The sequence below is a fragment of the Pelophylax lessonae genome, assembly GCF_965119305.1.
Source record: "Pelophylax lessonae genome assembly, chromosome: 3".
Classification (NCBI taxonomy): domain Eukaryota; kingdom Metazoa; phylum Chordata; class Amphibia; order Anura; family Ranidae; genus Pelophylax; species Pelophylax lessonae.
In genome coordinates, this window is record NC_138770.1 from 44,073,285 (window position 1) to 44,101,073 (window position 27,789).

The 27,789-nt window shown below is 46.8% G+C and overlaps 2 protein-coding genes across 4 annotated transcripts in view; one reads left to right on the forward strand and one right to left on the reverse strand.

The window, feature by feature from the left end:
• ABHD1 (abhydrolase domain containing 1) overlaps positions 1-27,789 on the forward strand; it is a 48,432-nt gene that overhangs the window by 3,444 nt on the left and 17,199 nt on the right. The window contains exons 3-8 of the mRNA XM_082252495.1: positions 1,704-1,886; positions 4,613-4,658; positions 4,733-4,845; positions 5,137-5,310; positions 5,443-5,491; positions 9,951-10,116. Of these exons, the coding sequence (XP_082108621.1) occupies positions 1,704-1,886; positions 4,613-4,658; positions 4,733-4,845; positions 5,137-5,310; positions 5,443-5,491; positions 9,951-10,116 (731 nt within the window). The remainder of the gene's footprint in view (positions 1-1,703; positions 1,887-4,612; positions 4,659-4,732; positions 4,846-5,136; positions 5,311-5,442; positions 5,492-9,950; positions 10,117-27,789) is intronic.
• On the reverse strand, positions 23,736-25,953 carry AARSD1 (alanyl-tRNA synthetase domain containing 1). Of its 3 annotated transcripts, none has more exons than XR_014225111.1 (2): positions 24,335-25,781; positions 23,736-23,759 (listed from the first exon to the last, which is right to left on the reverse strand). XR_014225111.1 is itself a non-coding variant. In XM_082252492.1 (2 exons), exon 2 carries the CDS (start codon positions 25,651-25,653, stop codon positions 24,418-24,420), a length of 1,236 nt encoding a protein of 411 aa, XP_082108618.1. In that variant the 5' UTR covers positions 25,654-25,721; positions 25,938-25,953; the 3' UTR covers positions 24,247-24,417. The 3 variants fall into 3 exon arrangements, 2 of the variants coding, with proteins under 2 accessions (XP_082108618.1, XP_082108617.1); XM_082252492.1 differs by lacking the exon at positions 23,736-23,759 and adding an exon at positions 25,938-25,953 and having other exon boundaries at positions 24,247-25,721; XM_082252491.1 differs by lacking the exon at positions 23,736-23,759 and adding an exon at positions 25,874-25,900 and having other exon boundaries at positions 24,247-25,753.

A 27,789-nucleotide genomic window follows, 5' to 3' on the forward strand; every position in this document is an offset into this window, starting at 1 on the left:
GATCACCATCCCCAGTAATGATCACCATTCTTGCCACTGATCATTGTTTCCATCACTGATCACCATCCCCAGCACTGATCACCATCCCCAGTAATGATCACCATTCTTGCCACTGATCATTGTTTCCATCACTGATCACCATCCATGGTACTAATCACCATCACAAGCCCTGATCACCATCCCCAGTATTGTACACCATTCCTGCCACTGATCATTGTTTCCATTACTGATCACCATCCCCAGTATTGATCACCATTCTTGCCACTGAACACTGTTTCCATCACTGATAACCATCCATGGTACTGATCACCATTACAAACACTGATCACCATCCATGGTACTGATCCCATTACAAGCACTGATCACCATCCCCAATATTGATCATCATTCCTGCCAATGATCACTGTTTCCATCACTTATCACCATTCATGGTACTGATCACCATCCCCAGCACTGATCACCATCCCCAGTATTGATCATCATTCCTGCCAATGATCACAGTTTCCATCACTTATCACCATCCATGGTACTGATCACCATCCCCAGCACTGATCACCATTCCTGCCACTGATCCCTGTTTCCATCACTGATCACCATCCATGGTACTAATCACCATCCCCAGTATTGATCACCATTCCTGCCACTGATCATTGTTTCCATCACTGATCACCATCCATGGTACTGATCACCATCCCCAGTATTGATCACCATTCCTGCCACTGATCATTGTTTCCATCACTGATCACCATCCATGGTACTGATCACCATCCCCAGCACTGATCACCATCCCCAGTATTGATCACCATTCTTGCCACTGATCACTGTTTCCATCACTGATCACCATCCCCAGTATTGTACACCATTCCTGCCACTGATCATTGTTTCCATCACTGATCACTATCCATTGTACTGATCCCCATCCCCAGTATTGATCATCATTCCTGCCACTGATCCCCGTTTCCATCACTGATCACCATCCATGGTACTGATCACCATCCCCAGTATTGATCACCATTCCTGCCACTGATCATTGTTTCCATCACTGATCACTATCCATGGTACTGATCACCATCCCCAGTATTGATCACCATTCCTGCCACTGATCATTGTTTCCATCACTGATCACTATCCATGGTACTGATCACCATCCCCAGTATTGATCACCATTCCTGCCACTGATCACTGTTTCCATCACTGATCACCATCCCCAGTATTGTACACCATTCCTGCCACTGATCATGGTTTCCATCACTGATCACTATCCATGGTACTGATCCCCATCCCCAGTATTGATCATCATTCCTGCCACTGATCCCCGTTTCCATCACTGATCACCATCCATGGTACTGATCACCATCCCCAGTATTGATCACCATTCCTGCTACTGATCATTGTTTCCATCACTGATCACTATCCATGGTACTGATCACCATCCCCAGTATTGATCACCATTCCTGCTACTGATCATTGTTTCCATCACTGATCACTATCCATAGCATAGATCACCTTCCCCAGCATTAATCACCTTCCCCAGCATTGGGATCAGGATAACAGGTCCTCTTCACTGGGGGAATTCACCTCCCCTACCGGGACTGGTACGCCCAGTCACATGACCCCCCCAGGAATGTGGTATTATATATACCAATGTGTGTATGTGTATATACTGGATATATGACAATGTCTCCTGTTGTGTCCCCTCACAGCGAGGTGATCAGCACGGCAGATGGTGGTCAGATATCTTTGGATTGGACTGAAAACGAGGACAGCGCACATTTCCCAGAATCCTCCTCTCGTCCTACAGTCCTCCTATTGCCTGGACTGACGGGGAACAGCCATCAGTCCTACATCCTGCACCTGGTACAGCGGGCCCGCATTGACGGATACAGGTGAGACCTTCCGTGAGAGCCAATGGCAATCCAGCTGTGACCAGTGTGCACAGTGAATGTAGAGATCTGATTGGATGTTATGTGGGATGTAACCTACATACACAGTACGTGTTACACTGTATGGCAGAGTCTCCTCATCCACATACAGTTCATAATTTTTTCATATGATGTTAGCCAATAAGATGGAAGAAGAGTTTATGGACGCAACAGATGTAGAGTGACACAAAGGTTCCAATATCTTCTGATATTATTATTAATAGATAGAGGATACAAATGTACCCAATTAAATCAATCTGCTAACAATCTGAGATCTACAAGGAATTACCTGATCCTATCCATCCTAAGGGCCACCATACTCAATACAATGTAACCAATACAAGGTCAGATGTATCAATCTGCACACAATCCAAGACCTACAGTGCGGGAAACCGTATGTGATCCCCTGCTGATTTTGTACGTTTGCCCACTGACAAAGAAATGACCAAAATGCATTTCAAAATTATTGTAAAAAGTTATAAATTGATTTGCATTTTAATAAGTGAAATAAGTATTTAAACCCTTGGCAAAACATGATGTAGTACTTGGTGGAGAAACCCTTGTTGGCAATCACAGAGGTCAGACGTTTCTTGTAGTTGGCCACCAGGTTTGCACACATCTCAGGAGGGATTTTGTCCCACTCCTCTTTGCAGATCCTCTCCAAGTCATTAAGGTTTGGAGGCTGACGTTTGGTAACTCGAACCTTCAGCTCCCTCCACATATTTTCTATGGGATTAAGGTCTGGAGACTGGCTAGGCCACTCCAGGACCTTAATGTGCTTCTTCTTAAACCACTTCTTTGTTGCCTTGTGTTTTGGGTCATTGTCATGCTGCAATACCCATCCACAGCCCATTTTCAATGCCCTGGCTGAAGAAAGGTAGTTCTCACCCATGATTTGACTGTACATGGCCCCATCCATTGTCCCTTTGATGCGGTGAAGGGGTCCTGTCTCCTTAGCAGAAAGAAACCCCCAAAACATAATGTTTCCACTTCCATGTTTGACGGTGGGAATGGTGTTCTTGGGGTCATAGGCATCCTCCTCCTCGTCCAACCACATCGAGTTGAGTTGATGACAAAGAGCTTGATTTTGGTCTCATCTGACCACAACACTTTCACCCAGTTCTCCTCTGAATCATTCAGATGTTCATTAGCAAACTTCAGACTGGCATGGACATGTGCTTTCTTGAGCAAGGGAACCTTGCGGGCACTGCAGGATTTCAGTCCTTCACGGTGTAGTGTATTACCAATTGTTTTCTTGGGGACTATGATCCCAGCTGCCTTGAGATCATTGACAAAGTTCTCCCGTGTAGTTCTGGGCTGATTCCTCACTTTTCTCATGATCATTGAAACTCCACGAGGTGAGACCTTGCATGGAGCCCGAGACCGAGGGAGATTGACAGTTATTTTGTGTTTCTTCCATTTGCGAATAATCGCACCAACTGTTGTCACCCTCTCACCAAACTGCTTGGCGAAGGTCTTGTAGCCCATTCTAGCCTTGTGTAGGTGTAAAATCTTGTCCCTGACATCTTCGGACAGGTCTTTGGTCTTGGCCATGGTGGAGAGATTGGAATCTGATTGATTGGTTGCTTCTGTGGACAGGTGTCTTTTATACAGGTAACAAGCTGAGTTTAGGAGCACTCCCTTTAAGAGAGCGCTCCCAATCTTAGCACGTTACCTGTATTGAAGACGCCTGGGAGCCAGAAATCATACTGATTGATAGAGGATCAAATACTTATTTCACTAGTTTAAATGCAAATCAATTTATAACTTTTTTGAAATGAATTTTTCTGGATTTTTGTTGTTATTCTGTCTCTCACTGTTAAAATAAACCGACCAATAAAATTATCAACTGATTATTTCTTTAACAGAGGGTAAATGCACAAAATCAGCAGGGGACCAAATACTTTTTTCCCTCACTGTACACTTATTACCAGATCTCATCCATCCTAGAAGTCACCATAATTGGTGACAATGTAACTAATACAAGGTCAGATGTATTAATCTGCTCGAAATTCAAGATCTGCACCACTGGTCTCCAAACTGCGGCCTAAGAGTCTGAATGTGTCCCTTTGCTTACTCTTATCTGACCCTTGGGGCGCAATTTTATTCCTTGACACAAATGAAGAACACTATTTCTCCCAATGACACCAACAATGCGACACAATTCCTACCAATAACATCAATGATGGAACACAGTTCCTCCACATGATGCTAACAATGGGGCCCAATGACACCACTGATGGGACGCAATTCCTCCCAATGACACCAATTATGTGATACAGTTTCTCCCACTGACACCAATGATGGGGGATTGTTTACTCCCACTGATGCTGGGACATTTTTTACTCCCAATGGCCACAATCTGACAGTAAAGTGGCCTTTTGTTTAGAACGTTTGGAGACACCTAATCTACACCAATTACCTGATTCTGTGTCCCATTGGGGAGATTTCCTTTCATTTCCTGCCTTAAAGACATAATTTTTCCACATCCTAAACTAAGGAAGATACTTTGGCTTTAGATACAATTTTGGGTTTGATAAGTTAATACTTTGGTAAGTTGCAGAAAATGTATAAGCCGGAATATGTGGCACCCAAACTCGTCAACTGCACCAGCATTCGGCAGACCAAGTTGGGCGTGGCAGTTCCCTACACATTTGCCGGCTTTGTGAAGAGTCCGTCTCTCTTGGCAGGTGCGTGGTGTTCAATAATCGCGGTTTCGGAGGAGAGGAGCTACTGGTGAGTGCCAGACGTTGGTAGCAGTGGTGGAGATCCGGGGATGACGATTATTATAAGTCTTCTTCTCTCTGCAGACTCATCGAACATTCTGTGCTGCTAACACTGAAGACCTCAGCAGGGTGGTGGCACATGTCCAAAGTCGCTACCCCGGGGCCCCTCTGTTGGCGGTGGGGGTCTCGCTGGGCGGGTAAGTCCAGCAGAGCATTATGATGTACACATGTATTTTGGTGGTTTGCCTTGAGTTCTTCTTTAAACTCTGGAGGAATTGAATGATGGAGGCCCACTCTGTGTGGTATTGGAAAAAAGTTTTGGACAAGTTTCGGCTTTTAGCCACAAAAGTGTTATGTGTCCCCGTAGATGGAGTTAAAAGTCCAGCAATAACCCGAGAGGTAAAGGAAGCATCCTGTGCCCTTCCACCTTGATGGCAGAACTTCTAGGTTAGAGTTTCCATATTTCAGCTCTTTATTCTTTCCTCTAGGATGGTTCTCCTGAATTATTTGGCCTCTACTGGCTCCAGGTCTCAGCTCCAGGCTGCGCTGGTGTTCTCTACGCCCTGGGATGTGTTTGTATCAACCGCCTCACTGGAGAAGCCGCTAAATTACCTCCTGTTCAACCGAAACCTCGCCTCCGGCCTGCGGAACACCTTGCTTAAGTAAGTGGTGGCCACCAAACACATGGCAGTGTGGGATCTTGACTGGTTGGTTGGTCCATGGCTGACCTTTTGTTGGCACCTTGCTCTGCGATATCCCTTTCTACATCCATGGCTCATTTTCTTTTATCACAGGTACCGGGACATCATCGGAAAGGTTCTGGATGTGGAACATATATTGCAGGTGAGATCAGTGTCACAGGAAGGATTTAGGAATTTTCGGAACCCCACTGTCCAAAATGTACTCATAGATAAAAGTGGTAAAGGAAGTCAAGGGAACTTGTTAGAAATTTGGTGCCCGATCTAGAATTGCTTAGAGGGAGGAAAAGAGGTCACTAGGCAAATTTTCATGAACACGATAGGCAGGCCTAGAAAAGCCAAGCCAGCTAGAGGGAGGTGGAAAATTCTCTTGTAGAAGGGATGATCATTAAGGAGTCTGAAATAAGAAGGAGTTCCCAGAAGTACATAAAGTCTGTTGGAGAAAGAGTTTGTGGGAGGAGAGGAAGTTCTGGAGAAGTCTGTTAGGGTTTCTGTGAGGAGAGGAAGATCAAGAGCAGTCTTTTGGGTGAAGTTTGCTGAAGGACAGAGTTCTCGAGAGGAAAGGAAGCTCTAGAGAAGCCTGATAAAGGAAGGAGTTCCTAGGAAGAGGGGAATCTTTAGAGAAATCTGATGGAGGAAGGATTTTCTGGGAGGAGAGGAAGCTCTAGGAAATTCTGATAAAGGAAGAAACACCTGGGAGGAGAGGAAGATCTAGAGTAATCTGATGGAGGAAGGAAGATTCTGGGAGGTGAAGCACCTTTATAGAGGTCTGGTGAGGGGAAAGAGTTTCAGGATAGAGAGGAAGCTCTAGAGTAGTCTGATGGAGAAGGGAGTTTCGGGAAGGAGAGAAATCCCTTATGTAGACTGATGAAGGAAAAAGTTCAGAAGAGGAGAGGCATCTCTAGAAAAGTCTAATAGAAGGAGGAGTTCCTGATGGGAGAGGAAGTCATAGAAAAGGCTGATAAATGTAGGAGAGGAAGTTCTAAAGAAGCCTGATGGAGGAAGGCATTGTTGGTCGGAAAGAAAGCACTAGAAAGGCCCGATGAAGGGAGGAGAGTAACCTCTAGAGAAGTCTGATGATGGCAGGAGTTCCCAGGAAGAGAGGAAGCATTAGAGAAGTCAGATGGAGGGATAGGTTCCTGGTAGGGGAGGAAGCTCTTGTGAAGTCTAAAAGAGGGAAGAGTTTCTGCAAGGAGAGGAAGTTCTAGAAAAGTCTGATAGAGGGAAGGGTTCCTCTAAGAAGAAGAAGCTCTAAAGAAGCCTTATGGGGGAAGGATTTCCTAGCAGGAGAGAAAACAATGTCTTTAGGGAAAAGGAGTTCCTGGGAGGAGAGGAAGCTCTAGAAAATTCTGATGGAGGAAGGAACACCTGGGAAGAGAGGAAGATCTAGAGTAATCTGATGGAGGAAGGAGTTCCTGGGAAGAGAGAAAGCACTAGAGAAATATAATGGAGAAGGAAGATTCTGGGAGGTGAAGCACCTTTATAGAGGTCTGGTGGGGGAAAAAGTCTTAGGATAGAGAGGAAGCTCTAGAGTAGTCTGATGGAGGAAGGTGTTTCTGAGAGGAGAGGAATCCCTTATGTAGACTGATGGAGGATAAAGGGAGTCCTGGAGAAACCTGATAGACGAAGGTGAAGAAGCTCTAAAGAAGCCTGATGGAGGAATGAGTTCTTTGTAGGAAAGAAAGCCCTAGAAAGGCCTGACGAAGAGAGGAGAGTAAGCACTAGAGAAGGAGTTCCCAGGAAGAGAGGAAGCTTTAGGGAAGTCTGATGGAGGGAGGAGTTCCTGGTAGGAGAGGAAGCTCTAGTGACGTCTAATGGAGGGAAGAGTTCTTGGTAGGAGAGGAAGCTCTAGTGACGTCTAATGGAGGGAAGAGTTCCTGGTAGGAGAGGAAGCTCTAGTGACGTCTAATGGAGGAAGAGTTCCTGGTAGGAGAGGAAGCTCTAGTGACGTCTAATGGAGGGAAGAGTTCCTGGTAGGAGAGGAAGCTCTAGTGACATCTAATGGAGGGAAGAGTTCCTGGTAGGAAAATAAACTCTAGTGAAGTCTAATAGAGTGAAGCTTACATGGAAGAATAGGAAAGCTCTATAGAAGTCAGATGGAGGAATTCCTGGGAGGGGGAATAAATTCTATAGAAGTCTGATAGAGGGAGGGGTTGCTGGAAGGACAGGAAGCTTTAGAGAAGCCTTATAGAGAGGGAATTCCCAGAAGAAGATGAAACTCTAGAGATATCTTCAGGGGGAAGGAGTACCTGGAAGGAGAAGAAGCTCCAGAGAAGTTAATTATAGGTAGAGAGGACACTAGGGGGGAGGCATTGGCTGGGTATCCAGTATAGCAGGATAGAAAGCTCTAAAAAAAAGCTTGATGAAGAGGGGAGAGGAAACACTAGAAAAGCCTGACAAATGAAGGAGTTCTTGGTGAGACAGAAAATCATAGAGAAGCCTGATGAAGGAAGCAGTTCCCAGGAAGAGAGGAAGCTTTAGAGAAGCCTGATAGGGTGAGGACTTCCTGTGAGGAGAGGAAGCTCTAAAGAAGCCTAATGAATGAAGCAGACCCTAGTAGGAGACAAAGCTCTACAGAAGCCAGATTAAGGAAGGAGATCCTGGGAAGAGAGGAAGCTTTAGAGAAATTTGATGGTGGGAGTAGTTTCCGGGAGTAGGAGAAGCTCCAAAGAAGCCTAATGAATGAAGCAGTTGCTAGTAGGAGACAAAGCTCTACAGAAGCCAGATTAAGGAAGGAGATCCTCGGAAGAGAGGAAGCGTTAGAGAAATCTGATGGTGGGAGGAGTTTCCGGAAGGAGACAAAGCTTTGCAGAAGCCTAATGGATGAAGCAGTTCCTAGTAGGAGAAAAAAGCTCTACAGAAGCCAGATTAGGGAAGGAGATCCTGGGAAGAGAGGAAGCTTTAGAGAAATCTGAGGAGTTCCTGGGAGGAGAGAAAGCTCTAGCGATGTCTAATTGAGGGAAAAGTTCCTGAGGGAAGAGTAAGCTTTAAAGAAGTCTGATGGAGGAAGGCGTTCCTGGGACAAGAGGAAGTTCTAAAGTAATCTTTAGGGGGATAGAGTTTCCTGGAAAAGAGGATGCTCTAGAGAAGTCAGTTATTGATAGCAGAGGGTACTGGGGACATGGGGGAATTAGTTGTGTGTCCAGTATATCAGGAGAGAAAGCTCTACAAAAGCCTGCTAAGGGGAGGAGAGGAAGCTCTAGAGAAGCCTGATGAATGAAAGAGTTCCTGGTAAGAGAGAAGGCTCTAGAGAAGCCTGGCGAAGGAAGGAAAATTTAGAGAAGTCGGATGGAGGGAGGGGTTCTTGGGAGGAGAGGAAACTCTAGAGAGGCCTGATGGTGGGAAGAGTACCTTGGAGGAGAGGAAACTCTAAAGAAGCCCAATTGAGAAAGCAGTTCCAAGTAGGAGCGAAAGCTCTACGAAGGCCTAATAAAGGAAGGAGTTCCCGGGAAGAGAGAAAGCTTTAAAGAAATGTGGTGGAGTGAGGAGTTCCTGGTAGGAGAGGAAGCTCTAATGAAGTCTTATGGAGGGAAGAGTTTCCTGGGAGGAGAGGAAAGCTCTATAGAAGACAGATGGAGTAATTCCTTGGAGGGGAAGAAGTTCTAGAGAAGTTGGATGGAGGGAGGGGTTCCTGGAGAGGAGAAGAAACTCTAGAGAGGCCTGATGGTGGGAAGAGTACCTTGGAGGAGAGGAAGCTCTAAAGAAGCCCAATTGAGAAAGCAGTTCCAAGTAGGAGCGAAAGCTCTACGAAGGCCTAATAAAGGAAGGAGTTCCCGGGAAGAGAGAAAGCTTTAAAGAAATGTGGTGGAGGGAGGAGTTCCTTTTAGGAGAGAAAGCTCTAGTGAAGTCTAATGGAGGGAAGAGTTTCCTGGGAGGAGAGGAAAGCTCTATAGAAGACAGATGGAGTAATTCCTTGGAGGGGAAGACGTTCTAGAGAAGTCTGATAGAGGGAGGGGTTCCTGGTGAGGAGAGGAAGCTCTAGAGAGGTCTGATGGACGGAGGAGAGGAAGTTCTAGAGAGGTCTGATAGAGGGAGGTGTTCCCGTGAGGAGAAGAAGCTCTAGAGAAGCATTATGGGGGAAGGAATCTCGTAGGAGAGAAAACTTTAGACATGTTTTTAGGGGAAAAGAGTTCCTGGGAAGTCCTAGAAAATCCAGGTATGGTTGGAAGAGGATACTGGAGTGGCATTGGCAGAAAAGCCTGATGACAGGAGGAGAGGAAGCTCTCGAGAAGCATGATGAAGGAAGGAGTTCCTAGGAAAAAATGAACTTTAGAGTTTATGGAGGAAGGAGTTCCTGGTACTTCCAAGTGAAGTCTTTTGGGGGGGGGGGGGAGTCCTTGGAAGAGAGGAAGCACTAGAGAAGTCAGTTATGGGCAAAAGAGGACACTGGGGTGGCATTGTCTAGGTGTCTAGTAAGGGTCATTCTGTATGATGAATCGAAGATGCTGAATATTTCTGTAGCTCTGGTCACAGATGTCAGTGTTCAGCTTCATGTAGACCCCAAGATATTATCAGACCCCAAGAATAGGTTTCCGATTAGAACCCACTGGAGCTCCTTTTCCTCTATTTTGCATTCTTTATCCTTGGTTGTTTTTTTATTGCAGTCTCGCTCTATCCGGGAATTCGATGAGCGATACACCTCCGTCGTCTTCGGTTACCAGTCATGCGACGACTATTATCATCACGCCAGTCCCTGCAACAAGCTGGGGAAAGTGAGGACACCAGTACTATGTGTGAATGCTGAGGATGACCCTTTCTCCCCCCTACAAGGTAAGTCCTGGGACCTCGGAGGGCTCTGCTCCCTCTCACAGACAAAGAGTTGGGTCCTACAGAACATCCAAGAGTGTTACCGGTCTATGTAGGCTTCAATGCCCCAAACATCTGTTCACCATTTTACTATGCGGACCATCTATTGTACGTACAGCTAGTATAAGAACTGGTCTTTAAATAAGCTTCTGAAAATAATTTGGGCACTCATACATTGTTGATGATCTAACACTGGGAGGTTGCTCAGTAAAGGGGAAGTCTGGCCTGAGTGATGACAATTAACTGGTGATCCTGCCTTGTTCAGACACTTCCTGTGTCAACGCTCTACTTTTCTCAAAATTGCTGCCCTGGGTTGTCACCTGTCACACGGGCTTCCGATGGAGACCACAAGCGGCCATTTCAGCACACATTAGGCGAACATGGTCCACTTTGGTCACCTTTAGGAAACCCACCCTGAGAAATCCAATGAAGCCATCGGTGGAATGCATGTAGACAGAAAGAGGCTGCAGAAGATCAGCACATCATCTTGTGCCCCAAATTCTAGAGATGCCACAATATTCAAATAATGACTGGCCTTTCCGACCAAGAACTTGGCTCTGCCCTTTGGCCACTAAGGATATTTATTACACTAATGGGCCAATAGTGAGGCCAGGCAGGGTGGTGTCAGGAAGAGTGGTCAGTGTAGTATGGTAAGCAACGGGTTAAGTTGCTGTCTGCAAAATTTTACAATTATGTATATGTCTGGGAGCTGGGTGTGGCTGAAGTTAGTTGCATGCTGATGTGCAGTGAATAAAGAAGCAACCTGAACAGCCTGTCTGTGTTAATACACTACATTTTGGTGACGAGGATGGCTAGCTTTCTGGATTTACCGGCTATCGGACCGTTTGATGTGTCTGGAGACCACACTAGTCTCTCACAGCGCTGGGACAAGTGGAAGAAGGGATTTTAGCTATATGTTATAGCCACAGGAGTGACTGCACCTGCTCAGAAGAGAGCCATGCTGCTGCATCTAGCTGGACCTCAAGTTCAGGACATTTTTGAAACCCTGGGAGCAACAGGGGAAGATTCAGACTATGAGACAGCCATGAATAGACTGAGTGAGTACTTTGAGCCAAAGAAAAATATTCCCTATGAAAGATATAAGGTTAGACAGGCTGTGCAAGAACTGGGAGAAACCACAGACAGTTATGTGACTAGGCTGAAATATCTGGCAAAGTCTTGTGATTTTGGGACTGTAACTGAGGAGATAATCAGAGATCAGGTCATAGAGAAATGCACATCTGTGCACCTCAGGAGGAGATTATTGAGAGAACCTAGTCTCACACTTACTAGTCTGCAGGAGATTGCAAGAGCCATTGAACTGTCTGAGCTCCAGGCTCTGCATATTGAAACCAAGAACACTGCATCTGTCAATACAGTCTCCAAACCTACCTATAATAATAGGAATATCTGGAGTAGAAAAGACAGTTTTCCACAGAGGACTTTACATATCACCTGCAATAAATGTGGCAGGGCGGGACACACAAGTCAGGACTGCACTGTGGTACAGAATAAAATGTGCTTTGCTTGTGGAAAGACAGGTCATTTTGCAGCTGTGTGTAGAAGTACAACCAGAGATAACAAAACCAAAGGACAATCTGCACAAGTAAATGTTATAGCTGAGGATAAAGAGAGTGCTCCTGACTGTGAATTTATATTCTCCCTGTGTTCTCTGCAAGCCGGGACATTAACCATTAAGATTGGAAATACAGATGTGTCAGTGTTGATTGACTCTGGAGCTACATGCAATGTTATGGACTTGGCTTCTTGGCACAGTCTTAATGGCAGAGAAAATCACCTTAAATTGTGTAACACCACTAAACAGATTTATAATTATGGCTCCAGTACACCACTGCAACTTAAAGGCAAATTTTATACCTCTGTTCAAACACATGAGACTGGTCCTCCATTGCAGACCGAATTCTATGTTGTAGATGGCACAGGGTCGCCTCTGCTTGGTCGTCAAACCGCAATGGCACTAGGGGTGTTACAGATTGGCCGTGATGTAGGCAGCGCAAGAGTGAATATGGTGTCTCCTGCTATTTCTGCATTGAAAGAGGAATTTAAAGATTGCTTCTCTGGGTTTGGAAAATTAAAGGATTTTCAGTTGGAGCTTCACATTGATCCACATGTAAAGCCTATTGCACAGCCAGTACGCAGACTTCCTTATAGCCTGAGATCACCTGTTGAGCACAAACTGGCAGAGCTGCTAGACCTTGACATTATTGAACCTGTGGAAGGGCCCACTCCGTGGGTATCGCCGTTAGTTGTTGTACCAAAGGGCACAGATATTCGGATTTGTGTGGACATGAGATGTGCTAACCAAGCTGTGCAGAGAGAGAGACATCCAATTCCCACTATTGAAGATGTTCTACATGCAATGAATGGGGCAAGTGTCTTCAGTAAACTGGATTTGAAATGGGGTTATCATCAGATTGAATTGACCCCAGCATCTAGAGTCATCACTACATTTGCAAGCCATAAAGGTCTTTTTAGATACAAGAGGTTGATGTTTGGCGTATCGTCCGCACCGGAGGCCTATCAACATGTGATTCAGCAAGTGCTACATGGTTGTGAAGGCACGCATAACATTTCTGATTATATAATTGTGTGGGGAACAAACACACAGGAGCACGATGAACGTCTCCGTGCAGTGCTAAATCGCTTGAAGGAGAAAGGGTTGACATTAAATGAGAAGAAATGCACATTTCAAATGAATAAAATGACTTTTATGGGCCATGTGCTGTCTGACAGGGGCATTGGTCCGGAGGACTGTAAAATTAAAGCTGTGTCTGATGCCAGAAATCCTGAAAACCCTGCAGAAGTACGCAGTTTTCTTGGGCTAGTGAATTACTGTGCCAAGTTTATTCCAGATATGGCGACTGTCAGTGAACCTTTGAGAGTGTTGACTCGCAAAGCAGTCCCTTGGAAGTGGGGTTTTTTGGAACAAGGTGCATTTGATGAACTTAAGAGACGGCTGACTTGCGCCACAACTTTGGCTTATTTCAATCCTACTGCACACACCCAAGTTATTGTCGATGCTAGCCCTGTGGGGTTAGGCGCCATCTTGGTTCAGAGACAATGCACAGGCGATTACAGGCCTATTCAGTATGCAAGCAGATCCCTCACTGATGTAGAGAGACGTTATTCTCAGACCGAGAAAGAAGCTTTGGCTGTTGTTTGGGGATGTGAAAGGTTTCACACCTATCTCTACGGCCTTGATTTTGAAATCATCACAGACCACAAGCCTCTGGAAGTGATATATTCGCCACGCTCAAAACCATCCGCCAGAATTGAGAGATGGGTTCTCAGATTGTTACCATATCGCTTTACAGTGCGGTACAGACCTGGACCGACTAATGCGGCAGATGCACTTTCCAGATTGCCTCAGTCTTCTGCACCTGTTCATAACCTGGCAGAAGAGTACATTCGTTTTGTGGCTACTAACGCCATGCCTCAGGCATTGACACCGCGGGAGGTTGAAGAATTGTCATCTGTGGATCCGGAAATTGCTCGGTTGAGGAAATGTGTAAGACAAGGGGTTTGGGTGGATTGTGACCCAAGCTATCACAGAATCAAACAAGAGCTGAGTATTGCAGGACAACTAGTTCTACGTGGCAATCGTATTGTGATGCCTAAAGACTTACGGAAACGTACATTACATTTAGCCCATGAGGGCCATCAAGGCATTGTACGCACCAAACAAAGATTACGTGAGAAAGTCTGGTGGAACGTTTGGTTTCTTCATGTCGAGCATGTCAGTTGGTGGGCAGCAAACCTAAACCAGAACCAGTAACTCACACTGTTCTACCTGAGGGACCATGGGAAGATTTAGCCATTGATCTGTGCGACATTCCATCTGGACACCATCTTTTAGTTGTTGTGGACTATTATTCAAGGTGGCAAGAGGTGGTAGTTCTCACTAAAGCTACATCATCAACTGTAATTGAGGGGTTGGAGAGCATTTTTGCATCTCATGGGTTGCCTAAATGGATTGTGAGTGATAATGGTGCCCAGTTTACTTCTCAGGAATTTCAGGATTATCTGAAATCAAATGCTATTGAACATCATCGTACAACTCCATACTGGCCACAGGCTAACGGGGAAGTGGAACGCCAGAATCGAACCTTGCTGAAGGCTTTGCGGATTGCTCATTTAGAGAGAAGAGACTGGAAAAAGGAACTGTGGCGTTTTCTTTTGGCTTATCGCACAACTCCGCATACTGTCACTGGCGTTAGTCCTGCGGAACTTCTTTGTGGTCGCAAATTCAGGACAAAATTGCCAGACATTGGGGGTCCTCCTACAAGTCAGAAACCTTTTCGGCATATTGATGAGGAAAGGAAGATCCGGGCTGAACAGTATGCAAACCACCGCCGCCATTGTCAACCTAGTGGCCTTCAACAGGGTGATAAGGTGTTGCTTCAAAGTGATCGGTTTAACAAACTGGCTCCGTCCTTTGAACCTGAGCCTTATGTTGTAAAGGAGAAAAGAGGTACTCAAGTGGTTTTAGAGGATTTAGATGGTCACACAAAAGTGCGTAATTCCTCATTTGTGAAGAAATTTATTGAGTCAGAAGGTCAAGTATCGGAAGATGGCGAACAGGCAAAGAGTAGTGATGATACTGCCAGTGATCCAGACTTCAATCCACAACCATCCACATCGGAATGGCCAAGAGAAAAACGAGCAACAAATCCACCGGCCTACCTTAAGGACTATGTGTATAGTCAGGAGTTTATAGTTTAAATTTTTAGTTGTTCATCCATGCATTTTGTTAATCTTATTAATACGTTGTGCATGTTATGTTTTATTCAAAGAGAGGAGGGAATGTAGTATGGTAAGCAACGGGTTAAGTTGCTGTCTGCAAAATGTTACAATTATGTATATGTCTGGGAGCTGGGTGTGGCTGAAGTTAGTTGCATGCTGATGTGCAGTGAATAAAGAAGCAACCTGAACAGCCTGTCTGTGTTAATACACTACAGTCAGTATCTGGGTATTAGGGCCTCTCAGGAATGTGGGGCTCCTGAGAATAGCTGAAGTCATCGCAGTGCCAGGATTTATGCCAGGCAGATGTGCCCAGATGAATGTAAGGAGACTCTGTAAATCTTCAAACTTCACATGATAACTCCGGGGCAAGGGTAGTGGCTTTATTAGACACTAAGAAAGTCTTTGACTGGTGTGGCCCTATTTATTCCCGGTGTTGGAGTCCTTTGGTTTTGGATCCATTTTTGTCTCTCGGTTAGACTGCTGTATGTTGAGCCGATGGTAAGGCTACAGGGAAATGGTATTATCTCTGAGCCCTTTCCTATCTTCAGGGGGACCAGGCAGGGGTACTCCTAACTGCAAAATGACAGTTAAGTGACTCCTTTTCCTGTTTTCGGGTGGGGCAGTTGGAGGAAAGTGTCTCGTTATATGCGGACGATATGCTCCTATATCTTCAGGACCTGGGCCCCTCACTATCAGCCGCATTTGCTCTGATACAGCCAAGAGAATTTCTAGGTATTACCTAGCATTGGGACCCGAGGACCCCAGTTGATAGCATGAGCGAGGACTAGATGGCTGGCTTTTGCACCTGAGTTATCAGAAGAGTTGTGGCAGGAGGTGCTTGACACTTAAGCCTCGTACACACGCAACGATTGTTGGCCGCGAATTTTTGACCAACGTCCGATCGGCCGATTGTCGGCTTGTTAGTATGATGATTCCGACAACCGACTGCAACTTTTCGGCCGAACAAAATCTGGTGTGCATTCTATAAAATTTTTGTTGGCCGTCACCACAACGGCCGATTTTCCGTCAGTCAGTACAGATTTCGGCAGACAAACATCAGATGAGCAAGACTGGGCATGCTCAGAGAAGAAAAAACACATGGAAAGTAAACCAGCACATGACATCACTTCTGCAGTTGGTTGTTGTTGGCCGAGAAAATTCATGTGCAGTCTAGAGCACATTTCAACCAACACAACAACACTGGACAAAAGACGGCCAATCGGTCGGCCAACAATCGGTGCGTGTGTACGAGGCTTTACCTTACTACTGTTATCTCCTCAACAGATAGGATGATTCAACTTGGGTTTCTTCATCAGATGTATTATGCACCGGTAAGGTTGTTCCGCATGCATAAGATAGACTCTGCAACCTGTCATAAATGCCTGGGGGCTGAAGGGACTTTTTTTCATATAACATGGAAGTGTACTAAGATAAGGCCTCTGTGGTCTATGGTTACGAAGTTTATAGCTGATAAATTTGCTCTTCCTAACATATGCTCCCCCTTGCCATGTCTATTGGGAATTTTTGAACATGAGAAGTTGCATGTATATACCCGACTATTCCTTAGAATTCTTTATTTTGGGGTACAGATGCTTATAGCACGGAGGTGGATTTCTAGGGAACAATTGATGTTAGGGATGTGGATGAAAGTAATAAAGGACAACATTCTGCTATCCCGTATGACATATGAGGCATGGGGCTCCCCCAAGAAGTTCAGGAAGGAGTGGTTTCATTGGGTGGACTCTAAGGGCACTCTGGGGGGGAGAGATGGATAATTGAGATAATTACATGAGGGGGAGAACGCAGCTGCACGAGTACCGTATCTTGAATGGCCCTTAACAAGGTTCGACCCGAACATTGACTGTTCGAAATTCGGCCGAATTCCGAACTTTTTGCTGAAAAAGTTCGGAATTCGGCAACCAGAACCGACCAAAATGCAATAGGACAGGAACTGGGCTTTAAAAGCCTGTGATTGGACCAGAACCATCAGTAAAAGCCAATTGAGGGGGCAGGAGGATGCTAGGAATGTGATTGGAGTGACTAGGGGGTCCAGAGGCCAATCAGTAGTGAATACGCCCCCCAGTTATAAGATAGCCCCGCCAAATCTCTAGCATTGTAATACAGGGCTGTGGAAGAGAGTGGAAGCAATTCTGCTACTCCTGCTTCAAAAGTGTCATTTAGCAATTATTAGTGTGAGGAAAGGGATATCTAGTGTAGTTAGGGTACTATTTTCCACTATATTTAGATTCAATAATCTAGTTTCTGTAGGGAAAGTGTTAAGTGTCAGGGGACCGTAGTGTAGTGTAGGGTTAACTGACTCTGACTGCTATGGCAGGGTGACCAAACCCTTCCATGTCAGGGTGACCGCCATAGAAAAAAGATCGTTTGTATTAGAATTGCATTAGAGCAGGCGTTTTTTCTGGGCATTTTTTGGGCGTCTTTGGAGGCAGGCATAACATCTGAACTTCTGTATAGGGGTATATATATACACACACACTTATATGTATTTATACACATACACACATATAGGTGTGATAGGAGCGGAGCCCTATGCCTGCAAATAATTTCATTAGTGCAGGCATAGGGTTCTGCTACTTTCACACCTATATATGTGTATATATACATACATGTGTGTGTGTGTGTATATATACCCCTACACAGAAGTTCAGATGTCATGCCTGCCTCCAAAGACGTCCACAAAAAAGCCCAATGAACGCCTGCAACAAAAACGGCCAGGTGTGAAAATAGCGGAGCCATATGCCTGCTCTAATGCAATTCTAATACAAACAAACTTTTTTCTTCTGGTTCTGGACATGCTACAGAGCTGAAACTTCACAGGTACACTTTTTAGACCCCCCAGACACTAAATCCAAAGAAATCTTTTTTTTTTTTTCAATAATTGGCTCTCTATCAAAAACGACAATTTTTAAGAACTTTTTTTTGTGTGATTAATAGTCCCTGGGGCATGACCCAGAACCCTAGGCACTTTTTAGGGGCATTTATTGGGTTTTAGGGCTTCAAAATGGTGTTTTTTGATTACAGAAGTTCGGGTCCCAATGGGGTTCTGAAATCCGAACTTTCGGGAAGTTCGGGTGTTCTGGTCGAACCAAACTTTTCAAAAGTTCGATCATCCTTAGTGCTGACCAGTGGCGGCCCGTGCATAGCGGGCGCCAGGGCGCCCCCCCCCCCTACCCCTAAAAAAAAGAAAAAAAAAAAAAAAAGACAGCGAACAAATAAAGTTTAAAAAAAAAAAAATTGGGTTCGCCGGCCTTTGTAAGGGAAGTGGTGGCTAGGGGGGGGGGGGGGGGGGGGTGGGGTTACGTCCCAGAAGAGGCGCCGATCGGCAGCCTTCTGGGGGCGTAACCCGATCGCAAGTCCTTGCGATTGGACACCCCCACTTTCGGATATCCTGGCTGTGATTGGTCCAGTCTCCAGCCTGGACCAATCATCATCCAGGACATCCGATCCCTGACGTCACAATGGGGGCGGTGCCGGTGCGTGAGTCAGTCACTCACCGTCACCGCCGCTCAGAGGACGAGGGAGAAGCCGCTCTCCTTCCCGCCGCCGCCGCAGAGAGGACGGACTGGATCGAGGAGGGAAGAACCCGCCGTCGCCGCCGCCAGGTAAGTGCATTAAATTGAAGGGAGCACGCACTCTGCATTGATTGGGGGACAATGCTGTGGGCACTCTGCATTTATTGGGGTACATTGCTGTGGCACTCTGCATTTATTGGGGTACATTGCTGTGGGCACTCTGCATTGATTGGGGGACAATGCTGTGGGCACTCTGCATTGATTGGGGGACAATGCTGTGGGCACTCTGCATTTATTGGGGTACAATGCTGTGGGCGCTCTGTATTTATTGGGGTACAATGCTGTGGTGCTCTGCATTTATTGGGATACAATGCTGTGGCACTCTGCAATCATTGGGGGACAATGCTGTGGCGCTCTGCAATCATTGGGGTACAATTCTGTGGCACTCTGCAATCATTGGGATACAATGCTGTGGCACTCTGCAATCATTGGGGTACAATTCTGTGGCACTCTGCAATCATTGGGGTACAATTCTGTGGCACTCTGCAATCATTGGGGTACAATTCTGTGGCACTCTGCAATCATTGGGGTACAATTCTGTGGCGCTCTGCATTTATTGGGGTACAATGCTGAGGCGCTCTGCATTTATTGGGGTACAATGCTGTGGGCACTCTGCATTTATTGGGGTACAATGCTGTGGGCACTCTGCAATCATTGGGGTACAATGCTGTGGGCACTCTGCATTTATTGGGGTACAATGCTGTGGGCACTCTGCAATCATTGGGGTACAATGCTGTGGCACTCTGCAATCATTGGGGGACAATGCTGTGGGCACTCTGCAATCATTGGGGACAATGCTGTGGCGCTCTGCAGTGATTGGGGACAATGCTGTGGCGCTCTGAATTGAAAGGGGCACGCACGCTGAACTCTGCATTGATGGGGGCACAGCACAGTGTTTATTGCATTGAAGGGGGCACAGCACAGTGTTCATTGCATTGAAGGGGGCACAGCACAGTGTTCATTGCATTGAAGGGGGCACAGCACAGTGTTCATTGCATTGAAGGGGTCACAGCACAGTGTTCATTGCATTGAAGGGGGCACAGCACAGTGTTCATTGCATTGAAGGGGTCACAGCACAGTGTTCATTGCATTGAAGGGGGCACAGCACAGTGTTCATTGCATTGAAGGGGGCACAGCACAGTGTTCATTGCATTGAAGGGGGCACAGCTTCAAAGTCACGCAATTTTTTTACTGCGTTTTTTGGCGCGAAGCAATACCTATTACATTTTTCTTTTTGCGCCCCCCCCCCAAAAATTTTGAGCATCAGCCGCCACTGGTGCTGACCCTTTGGGTGACCCTGTGAATGTGTAATTGTCAATATGCCCTGTTTCAAATGTACATATATATATATTTTTTTTTTGATCCTTATTTTCTGGTAACAAAAATCTTTAAAAAAAAAAAAAAGAAGTGATCTTGGTGCACTAGAATAGCTGTTCAGGATCCAAGGATGCCAGTTACACCCATATATACAGTAGATGACCCATAGAACAAGAATCCACATATCTCTATAATAAATATGGAACAGCAAATGCATAGATGTGTCTGTCAAAATTTGCCCTTTAAAGGAAACCTTTCATTGGAAGAACATGGAGGCTGCCATTGCTGACCTGCTTCTAAAAAATGACTGCATGCCATGCTGATCCTCTGGTTCCAATGACTGGCTGCCATGCTGATCCTCTGGTTCCAATGACTGGCTGCCATGCTGATCCTCTGGTTCCAATGACTGGCTGCCATGCTGATCCTCTGGTTCCAATGACTGGCTGCCATGCTGATCCTCTGGTTCCAATGATTTTCTACCAGACTTTCCTGATCTGTGTACTTTTTATTTTAGTTCAGAAATTACAGAATTCAGAGGATCACCAATGAGAGCCAAGCAACTAGCATTTCCAGATGGGGGTCAGCAATGATAGCCCATTTTGCCTGTAATGAACGCTTTGCTAGAAGCTATACTCAATGACTGGCCCGCATCATGCTCATCCTTCAGCTGTTTTATTGCACCAGTCGTAGCTATAACAAGAACCTGTCAGTGTAGAAATATGGGCACTGGCATTCTGACCCTTCACGGACGTGGAACAAGCATGCAGCCAATGAAGTGCTGTGACATCTGATGTCCATGATTTCGTTCTGGGCAGAGTTGTATAAAGTACTCAAAACCCATACTTGAGTAAAAGTACAAGTGTTCGATCAAAAAGTGACTTGAGTAGAAGTGGAAGTGCTCTATCAAAAAGTGACTTGAGTAGAAGTACTAAAGTATTCAACATTTTTTGTACTTAAGTATTGTAAGTAGTTTTTTTAAAAAAAATTGCTACTCAAGTACTGAAAGTAAAAGTACAAGTACTGTGTTATGTAGTTATTAAAGAAAGACGTCAAAAGAAGTCAAAAGTACAAATGACATTATACACATTTTTTTGAGCTTCATGAAACCTGCCATCTACTGTTCTGGCAGTGGTCATTTTTATAATTGTAACGAGTAACTATGCAGCACAAAAAAAAAAATATCGGAGTAGAAGTATTGAAATCATTGAAAAAATGTAGTGAAGTAAAAGTGGAAGTAGGAGAAAAAAATTCTACTCTAGGAAAGTACAGATACCGCATTTCAGTACTTAAGTACAGTAGTGAAGTAGTTCTACTTAGTTACTATACATTTCTGGGTCAGTAACTAACAGAGTAGTGATTGCAGGATAGATATTACAGAACCAGACCCTTAAAAAACTAGTCACCAATGGCAGCTTCCTTAACCGGTTGCCGATCGCCACACGACTATATACGTCGGCAGTCAGCCCCGGCCAGGCAAAGTGACGTATATATACGTCACTAGCCTGTCACTTGCTTGGGAGCCAATAGCGGGCGAGCGCGCGCCCGCGGAGGCGCGCTCCCGCCCCGACTCGTTCCCCAGCAAGTCCGTGCGTGTGGCCGGCGGACCCGATGTCCGCCGGGCACACGGCGATCGTCGGTGCAGAGGGAGAAAGGCAGGCGGCTGATGTAAACAAGCCGCCTGTCAGTCTCCCCTGTGTAGGAATGGTGATCATACGGTTCTACTATGTAGAACCGTTGATCTCTGTTTTTACAGTAGTAGCCATGTCCAATCACAGTTAGAAATACGCCCCTAGGGACACACTTAACCCCTCCCTCTCCAATACAGTTAACCCCTTCCCTGCCCCAGTGTCATTTTTACAGTAACAGTGCATATGTATAGCACTGATTACTGTAGTAATGTCACTGGTAACCCCAAAAGTGTCAAAAATGTCAGTCAAGGGTCTGATCTGTCCGCCGCAATGTCGCAGTCCCGCAAAAAAAATTGCAGATCGCCGCCATTACGTGTTAAAAAAAAAAAACAACAAAAATGACAAAAATCTTTCCCTTTGTTAGTAAACGCGATAACTTTTGCGCAAACCAATCAAAATACGCTTTTTGGGCTTTTTTTTACCAAACATAGGTAGCATAAAACAAATTGGCCGAAAATGTTAAAAAATTTGGATTTTTACATTTTTTTGGGGGGGAATTTCATATAAAAAAATGTGAAAAATATTGTTATTTTTGCAAAATTTACGCTCTTTTTTTGTTTATAGCGCATGATCAAAAAATCGCACAGGTGATCAAATACCACCAAAAGAAAGCTCTGTTTGTGGGAAAAAAAGGACGTCAAACTTGTTTAGGTACAGCGTCGCATGACCGCGCAATTGTCCGTTAAAATCATGCAGTAAAAAAAAAAAAAAAAAAAAAAAATCGCAAAAAACCCCCTGGTCAGGAAGGGGGTAAAATCTTCCGGGGCTTAAGTGGTTAATATATATTCCCCACAGTGGGGGGGGGGTGTCTCTGGGCAGCAGCTCTCTGATTGGAAGGGATGTGAGTAAGCTGTGGTGGGGGTGGGACTGGCCAGGACCACCCCAGAGCAGAGCGACTGCAACAACCCTTCCTATGGCAGCGAGCTCCCGCTGGGACTGGTCACCTGACCTCCGGGACCCCTGAACATTGATGTACACTAAACCTTTGTATTCAGGTTTCCCAGCCATCCAATCAAAACAATACCTTGTGCTTTATGAACGGTTTATTTATTGGCTTACAATTGTGATAAGCAATGGAGCTACACGGGAGAGTTTTATTGGCCAGACTGGATATTCAATACCAAGAGAGGGAGCAGCTGCATCCCTATGGGGTGAACTACACAAGCAGAAACAAATATAGATTATGATCCATCACATGGTCCAATGACTGCAGGCTGCAAGTGTAGTTCTTCCCATACAGATCCAGGTATCCCATCCATGTACAGATTCTGTCTGTTCTAGTAGGACATGTAGCTGTAGTCTTTTAGAATGTAGTGCCCTCCAGTCCATTCAAAGCCACTGGTGAGGTATTCACAGGATAGACCTTACCCCCCTAGATCCACTAGAAGCCCACCAATCAGATCTAGACAGGACAGACTGTACCCCTACTGGATCCATTAGGAGCCCACCAGGGAGATCTAGATGGGACAGAACCTACCCTTCCCAGATCCATTAGAAGTCCCTAAACGGAACAGACCATACCCCTCCTGAAATAATTTGAAGCCCCTCGGAAGAGGTAGAGGGGACAGAGCCTGCCCCTTCTGGATTTATTAGAAGCCCTCTGGGGTCATCCAGATGGGACAGATCTTACCTCATCCAGATCCATTAGAAGTCCCTCAGGGCAATCTAAACAGAACAGACCATACCCCTCCTGAAAAAAACTGAAGCCCCTCGGAATAGGTAGAAGGGACAGGCCTTGCCCCTTCTAGGATTTATTAGAAGCCCTCTGGGGTCATCCAGATGGGACAGATCTTACCTCATCCAGATCAATTAGAAGCCTCCCAGTGAGATCTACATGGGGCAGACCTTACACCTCCTGGATCTATTGGAAGCCAACATGGGGATCTAGATGAAACAGACCTTACCCCTCCCAGATCCATTTGAAGCCCTCCCAGTGAGACCTACATGGGACAGACTTTACCTCTCCAAATAATTTACAACCTTGCTGGAGAGATCTAGAACAGACAGACCTTACCCCTCCCAAAAAAATTTGGGGGGATCCAGAATGGACAGACCCTACCCCTCCCAAAAACATTAGAAAACCCCTGGGGAGATCTAGACAGGACAGACCTTACCCCTCCTGCATCCATTATAAGCCCCCTCCAAAATGTATTATAAGGCCCCCTGTGGGGATCTAGAATAGGATAGACCCTACCCCTCCTGGTTCCATTAGAAGCCCCCAGGGAGATCTAGATGGGACAGACACCTCCCCTCCTGGATCTATAAGAAGCACCCAATGGAGATCTAGATGAGACAGACACTACCCCTCCTGGATCCATTATAAGCCCCCTCCAAAATGTATTATAAGGCCCCCTGTGGGGATCTAGAATAGGATAGACCCTACCCCTCCTGGTTCCATTAGAAGCCCCCCAGGGAGATCTAGATGGAACAGACACCTCCTCTCCTGGATCTATTAGAAGCCCCCCAGGGAGATCTAGATGGAACTGACACCACCCCTCCTGGATCCATAAGAAGCACCCCAGGGAGATCTAGATGGGACAGACACTACCCCTCCTGGATCTATTAGAAGCACCCAATGGAGATCTAGATGGGACAGACACTACCCCTCCTGGATCTATTCGAAGCACCCAATGGAGATCCAGATGGGACAGACACTACCCCTCCTGGATCTATTAGAAGCACCCAATGGAGATCTAGATGAGACAGACACTACCCCTCCTGGATCTATTAGAAGCACCCAATGGAGATCTAGATGGGACAGACACTACCCCTCCTGGATCTATTAGAAGCACCCAATGGAGATCTAGATGAGACAGACACTACTCCTCCTGGATCCATTATTAGCCCCCCTCTAGGTGACCCAGACTACCCCCTTCCCCCATTAGCAGCCTCCAGGGTGGTCTCTATTGCTCGCTCTCAGTGGAGGTGACCTCCTGCAGCAGTCTCTCTGCCTCTCCTCTCTGGCTCATCTTATTGGCTTTGCCCTGGAATCGGCCTGCCTTTCCTGCCCCTTTACCGTCCAAGATTTTACACACTCTCGGGCCCAGGTCATCGATTATTCTGGGAGGTCCAGCCAGCAAGAAGAGCCCTGACGCCTTTTCATCCCCCACAGTCAAGAAGACGACTGTGTCCTCTGTTCCGATCTCATTGACGATGATGTTCATGAATTCGTTGTCGCCTTCCTTGCGGTGCAAGGAAAAGACTTTGGCACGGTTGGGACGGTTCTTGAAGTCGCTGGCAATGAGTACGGCCAGATCTCTCAGGAGGCTCAGATTGTTCTTCTGCAGCATCTTCACTGACTTCTGCAGCTTGTCCACGGCCTCCACGTGCTGCTCAGGTCCGTTCTTCAGCAGTGCAGTCAGGGAGCGCTCCGTGGCGTAGCTGCGGGTGGCGTATTGCAGCAGACGCTCGCCAGTGATGAATATGAGGTTGGTTTTGTTCTTCTTGCCCTTCTCTGTCCCCAGGATCTTCACCGCCTGGAGGTCGCTCAGGTTGACTACGTGTGTGCCGCAGCACATGTTGGCGTCCACACCCTCCATGTCGATGATTCTCACTGGCCCTGCGTGGTCATCTGGCAGACCTCGGCTCCTCACCTGGTCGAACTCGGGGTCGTCAATGCCGATGATCCTCACGGTGACGGGCACGCGCTGACGGATCAGGCGGTTGGCCTCCCCCTCGATGGCCTCTGCCTGCTGAGCATTCACCGCTGGCGTGTCTAGCTCTATGGTGCTCCGCTGGCGGCCCAGCTCCCAGGACGTTGTCTTGTAGCCATAGAGGGAGTCAGCAATGGCAGTGATCAGGTGCTGACCGGAGTGTTGCTGCATGTGATCGAACCGCCTCTGCCAGTCCACCTTGACCAGCACTTGGGTGCCAGGCTCCAGAGGAGAGGTGACAAAGTGAACAGCTTCTGGGCCCTGGCGGGTGACACGCAGCACAGGGGTCTCCCCGATGAACCCTCTATCGTCAGGCTGTCCCCCTCCTTCTGGGAAGAGCACAGTGTCCGTCAGTGTTACATTGTATCCGGACAGGGTCTCCTTCTTTCCGCCTCCATTGTCAGTTTGCAGCTTGGCTGGGGTGCAGGAGACAACTTCAGCTGACAACTCAATGGCATAGCTGTCCTTCTGACAGTAGAAGGCCATGTCACCTCCAACTAGGTGGGCAGTCCTCGTGTGTCACCACTGATCAGGATACAGTCTTTGTATGTCACCTCTGACCAGAAGAACAGTCCTTGTATGTCACCTCTGACCAGAAGAACAGTCCTTGTATGTCACCTCTGACCAGGGATGGTCCTTGTATGCCACCAGGTGGACAGTCCTCAGTTGTCAGTCCCTTACCAAGCGAATGTTCCTTATGTGTCACCTCTGACCAGATGGATGGTCCTTGTGTGCCACTTCAGACCAGGTTGAGGGTCCTTGTGTGTCACCGATGACCAGGTGGACAATCCTTGTGTGTCACTGATGACCAGGTGGACAATCCTTGTGTGTCACTGATGACCAGGTGGACAATCCTTGTGTGTCACTGATGACCAGGTGGACAATCCTTGTGTGTCTCCGATGACCAGGTGGACAATCCTTGTGTGTCTCCGATGACCAGGTGGACAATCCTTGTGTGTCTCCGATGACCAGGTGGACAATCCTTGTGTGTCACTGATGACCAGGTGGACAATCCTTGTGTGTCACCGATGACCAGGTCCTTGTGTGTCACCGATGACCAGGTCCTTGTGTGTCACCGATGACCAGGTGGACAGTCCTTGTGTGTCACCGATGACCAGGTGGACAATCCTTGTGTGTCACCGATGACCAGGTCCTTGTGTGTCACCGATGACCAGGTCCTTGTGTGTCACCGATGACCAGGTGGACAGTCCTTGTGTGTCACCGATGACCAGGTGGACAATCCTTGTGTGTCACCGATGACCAGGTGAACAGTCCTTGTGTGTCACCGATGACCAGGTGGACAATCCTTGTGTGTCACCGATGACCAGGTGGACAATCCTTGTGTGTCACCGATGACCAGGTGGACAATCCTTGTGTGTCCCGATGACCAGGTGGACAGTCCTTGTGTGTCCCGATGACCAGGTGGACAATCCTTGTGTGTCTCGATGACCAGGTGGACAGTCCTTGTGTGTCACCGATGACCAGGTGGACAATCCTTGTGTGTCCCGATGACCAGGTGGACAGTCCTTGTGTGTCACCGATGACCAGGTGGACAATCCTTGTGTGTCACCGATGACCAGGTGGACAATCCTTGTGTGTCACCGATGACCAGGTGGACAATCCTTGTGTGTCCCGATGACCAGGTGGACAGTCCTTGTGTGTCCCGATGACCAGGTGGACAATCCTTGTGTGTCTCGATGACCAGGTGGACAGTCCTTGTGTGTCACCGATGACCAGGTGGACAATCCTTGTGTGTCCCGATGACCAGGTGGACAGTCCTTGTGTGTCCCGATGACCAGGTGGACAGTCCTTGTGTGTCCCGATGACCAGGTGGACAATCCTTGTGTGTCACCGATGACCAGGTGGACAATCCTTGTGTGTCTCGATGACCAGGTGGACAATCCTTGTGTGTCTCGATGACCAGGTGGACAGTCCTTGTGTGTCACCAATGACCAGGTGGACAGTCCTTGTGTGTCAGTCCCTTACCAAGCGAATGTTCCTTGTGTTTCACTCCTAAGCAAGTTGAGAGTCCCACAGACAGCGGTTCACCATCTGACACATGGACTTTAAATGAGCACACTGATGATGTCACTGAGCTCTCTGATTGGCTGCAGGCCTGGCCTGGGAGGGAGGAGGAAAAAAATTAACTCCTTTCTTCCCTGCGTCTCCTGATCTCCTGTGTCTGAGCTCTGACAACAATGGGGGAGAGGAGAGAAAAGTCAGCAAAGATGCAAACTAGGAAATGTATCCACTGAGCACTTCCTGTAACCCTGCCCCTCCCCCCACCTGGCTGCAGCCATTAACCCTTCCATGCTCCTCCTTCACTGTGTGCAATACTAAACCCTCCCCCCCTCCCATGTGTGTGACATTTAACCCTTCCCGCCCTGTGTGCGATATTTAATCCTTCCATTGGCTGCACCTGTTCATTAACCCTTTCCTTCCCTTTCTCCCTCCTCCCCGGGGTGGCATACATCTCTTCTCTTAATATCAGATTGGTTATAAGGGGTTAAACCCTCCATTCTCTAGCTCCACCCTGTCTGGCTATTTTTAGTAGAACCACTCTGACCAGATCTCATATCCTTCCCCCAGATACACTATATTACCAAAAGTATTGGGACGCCG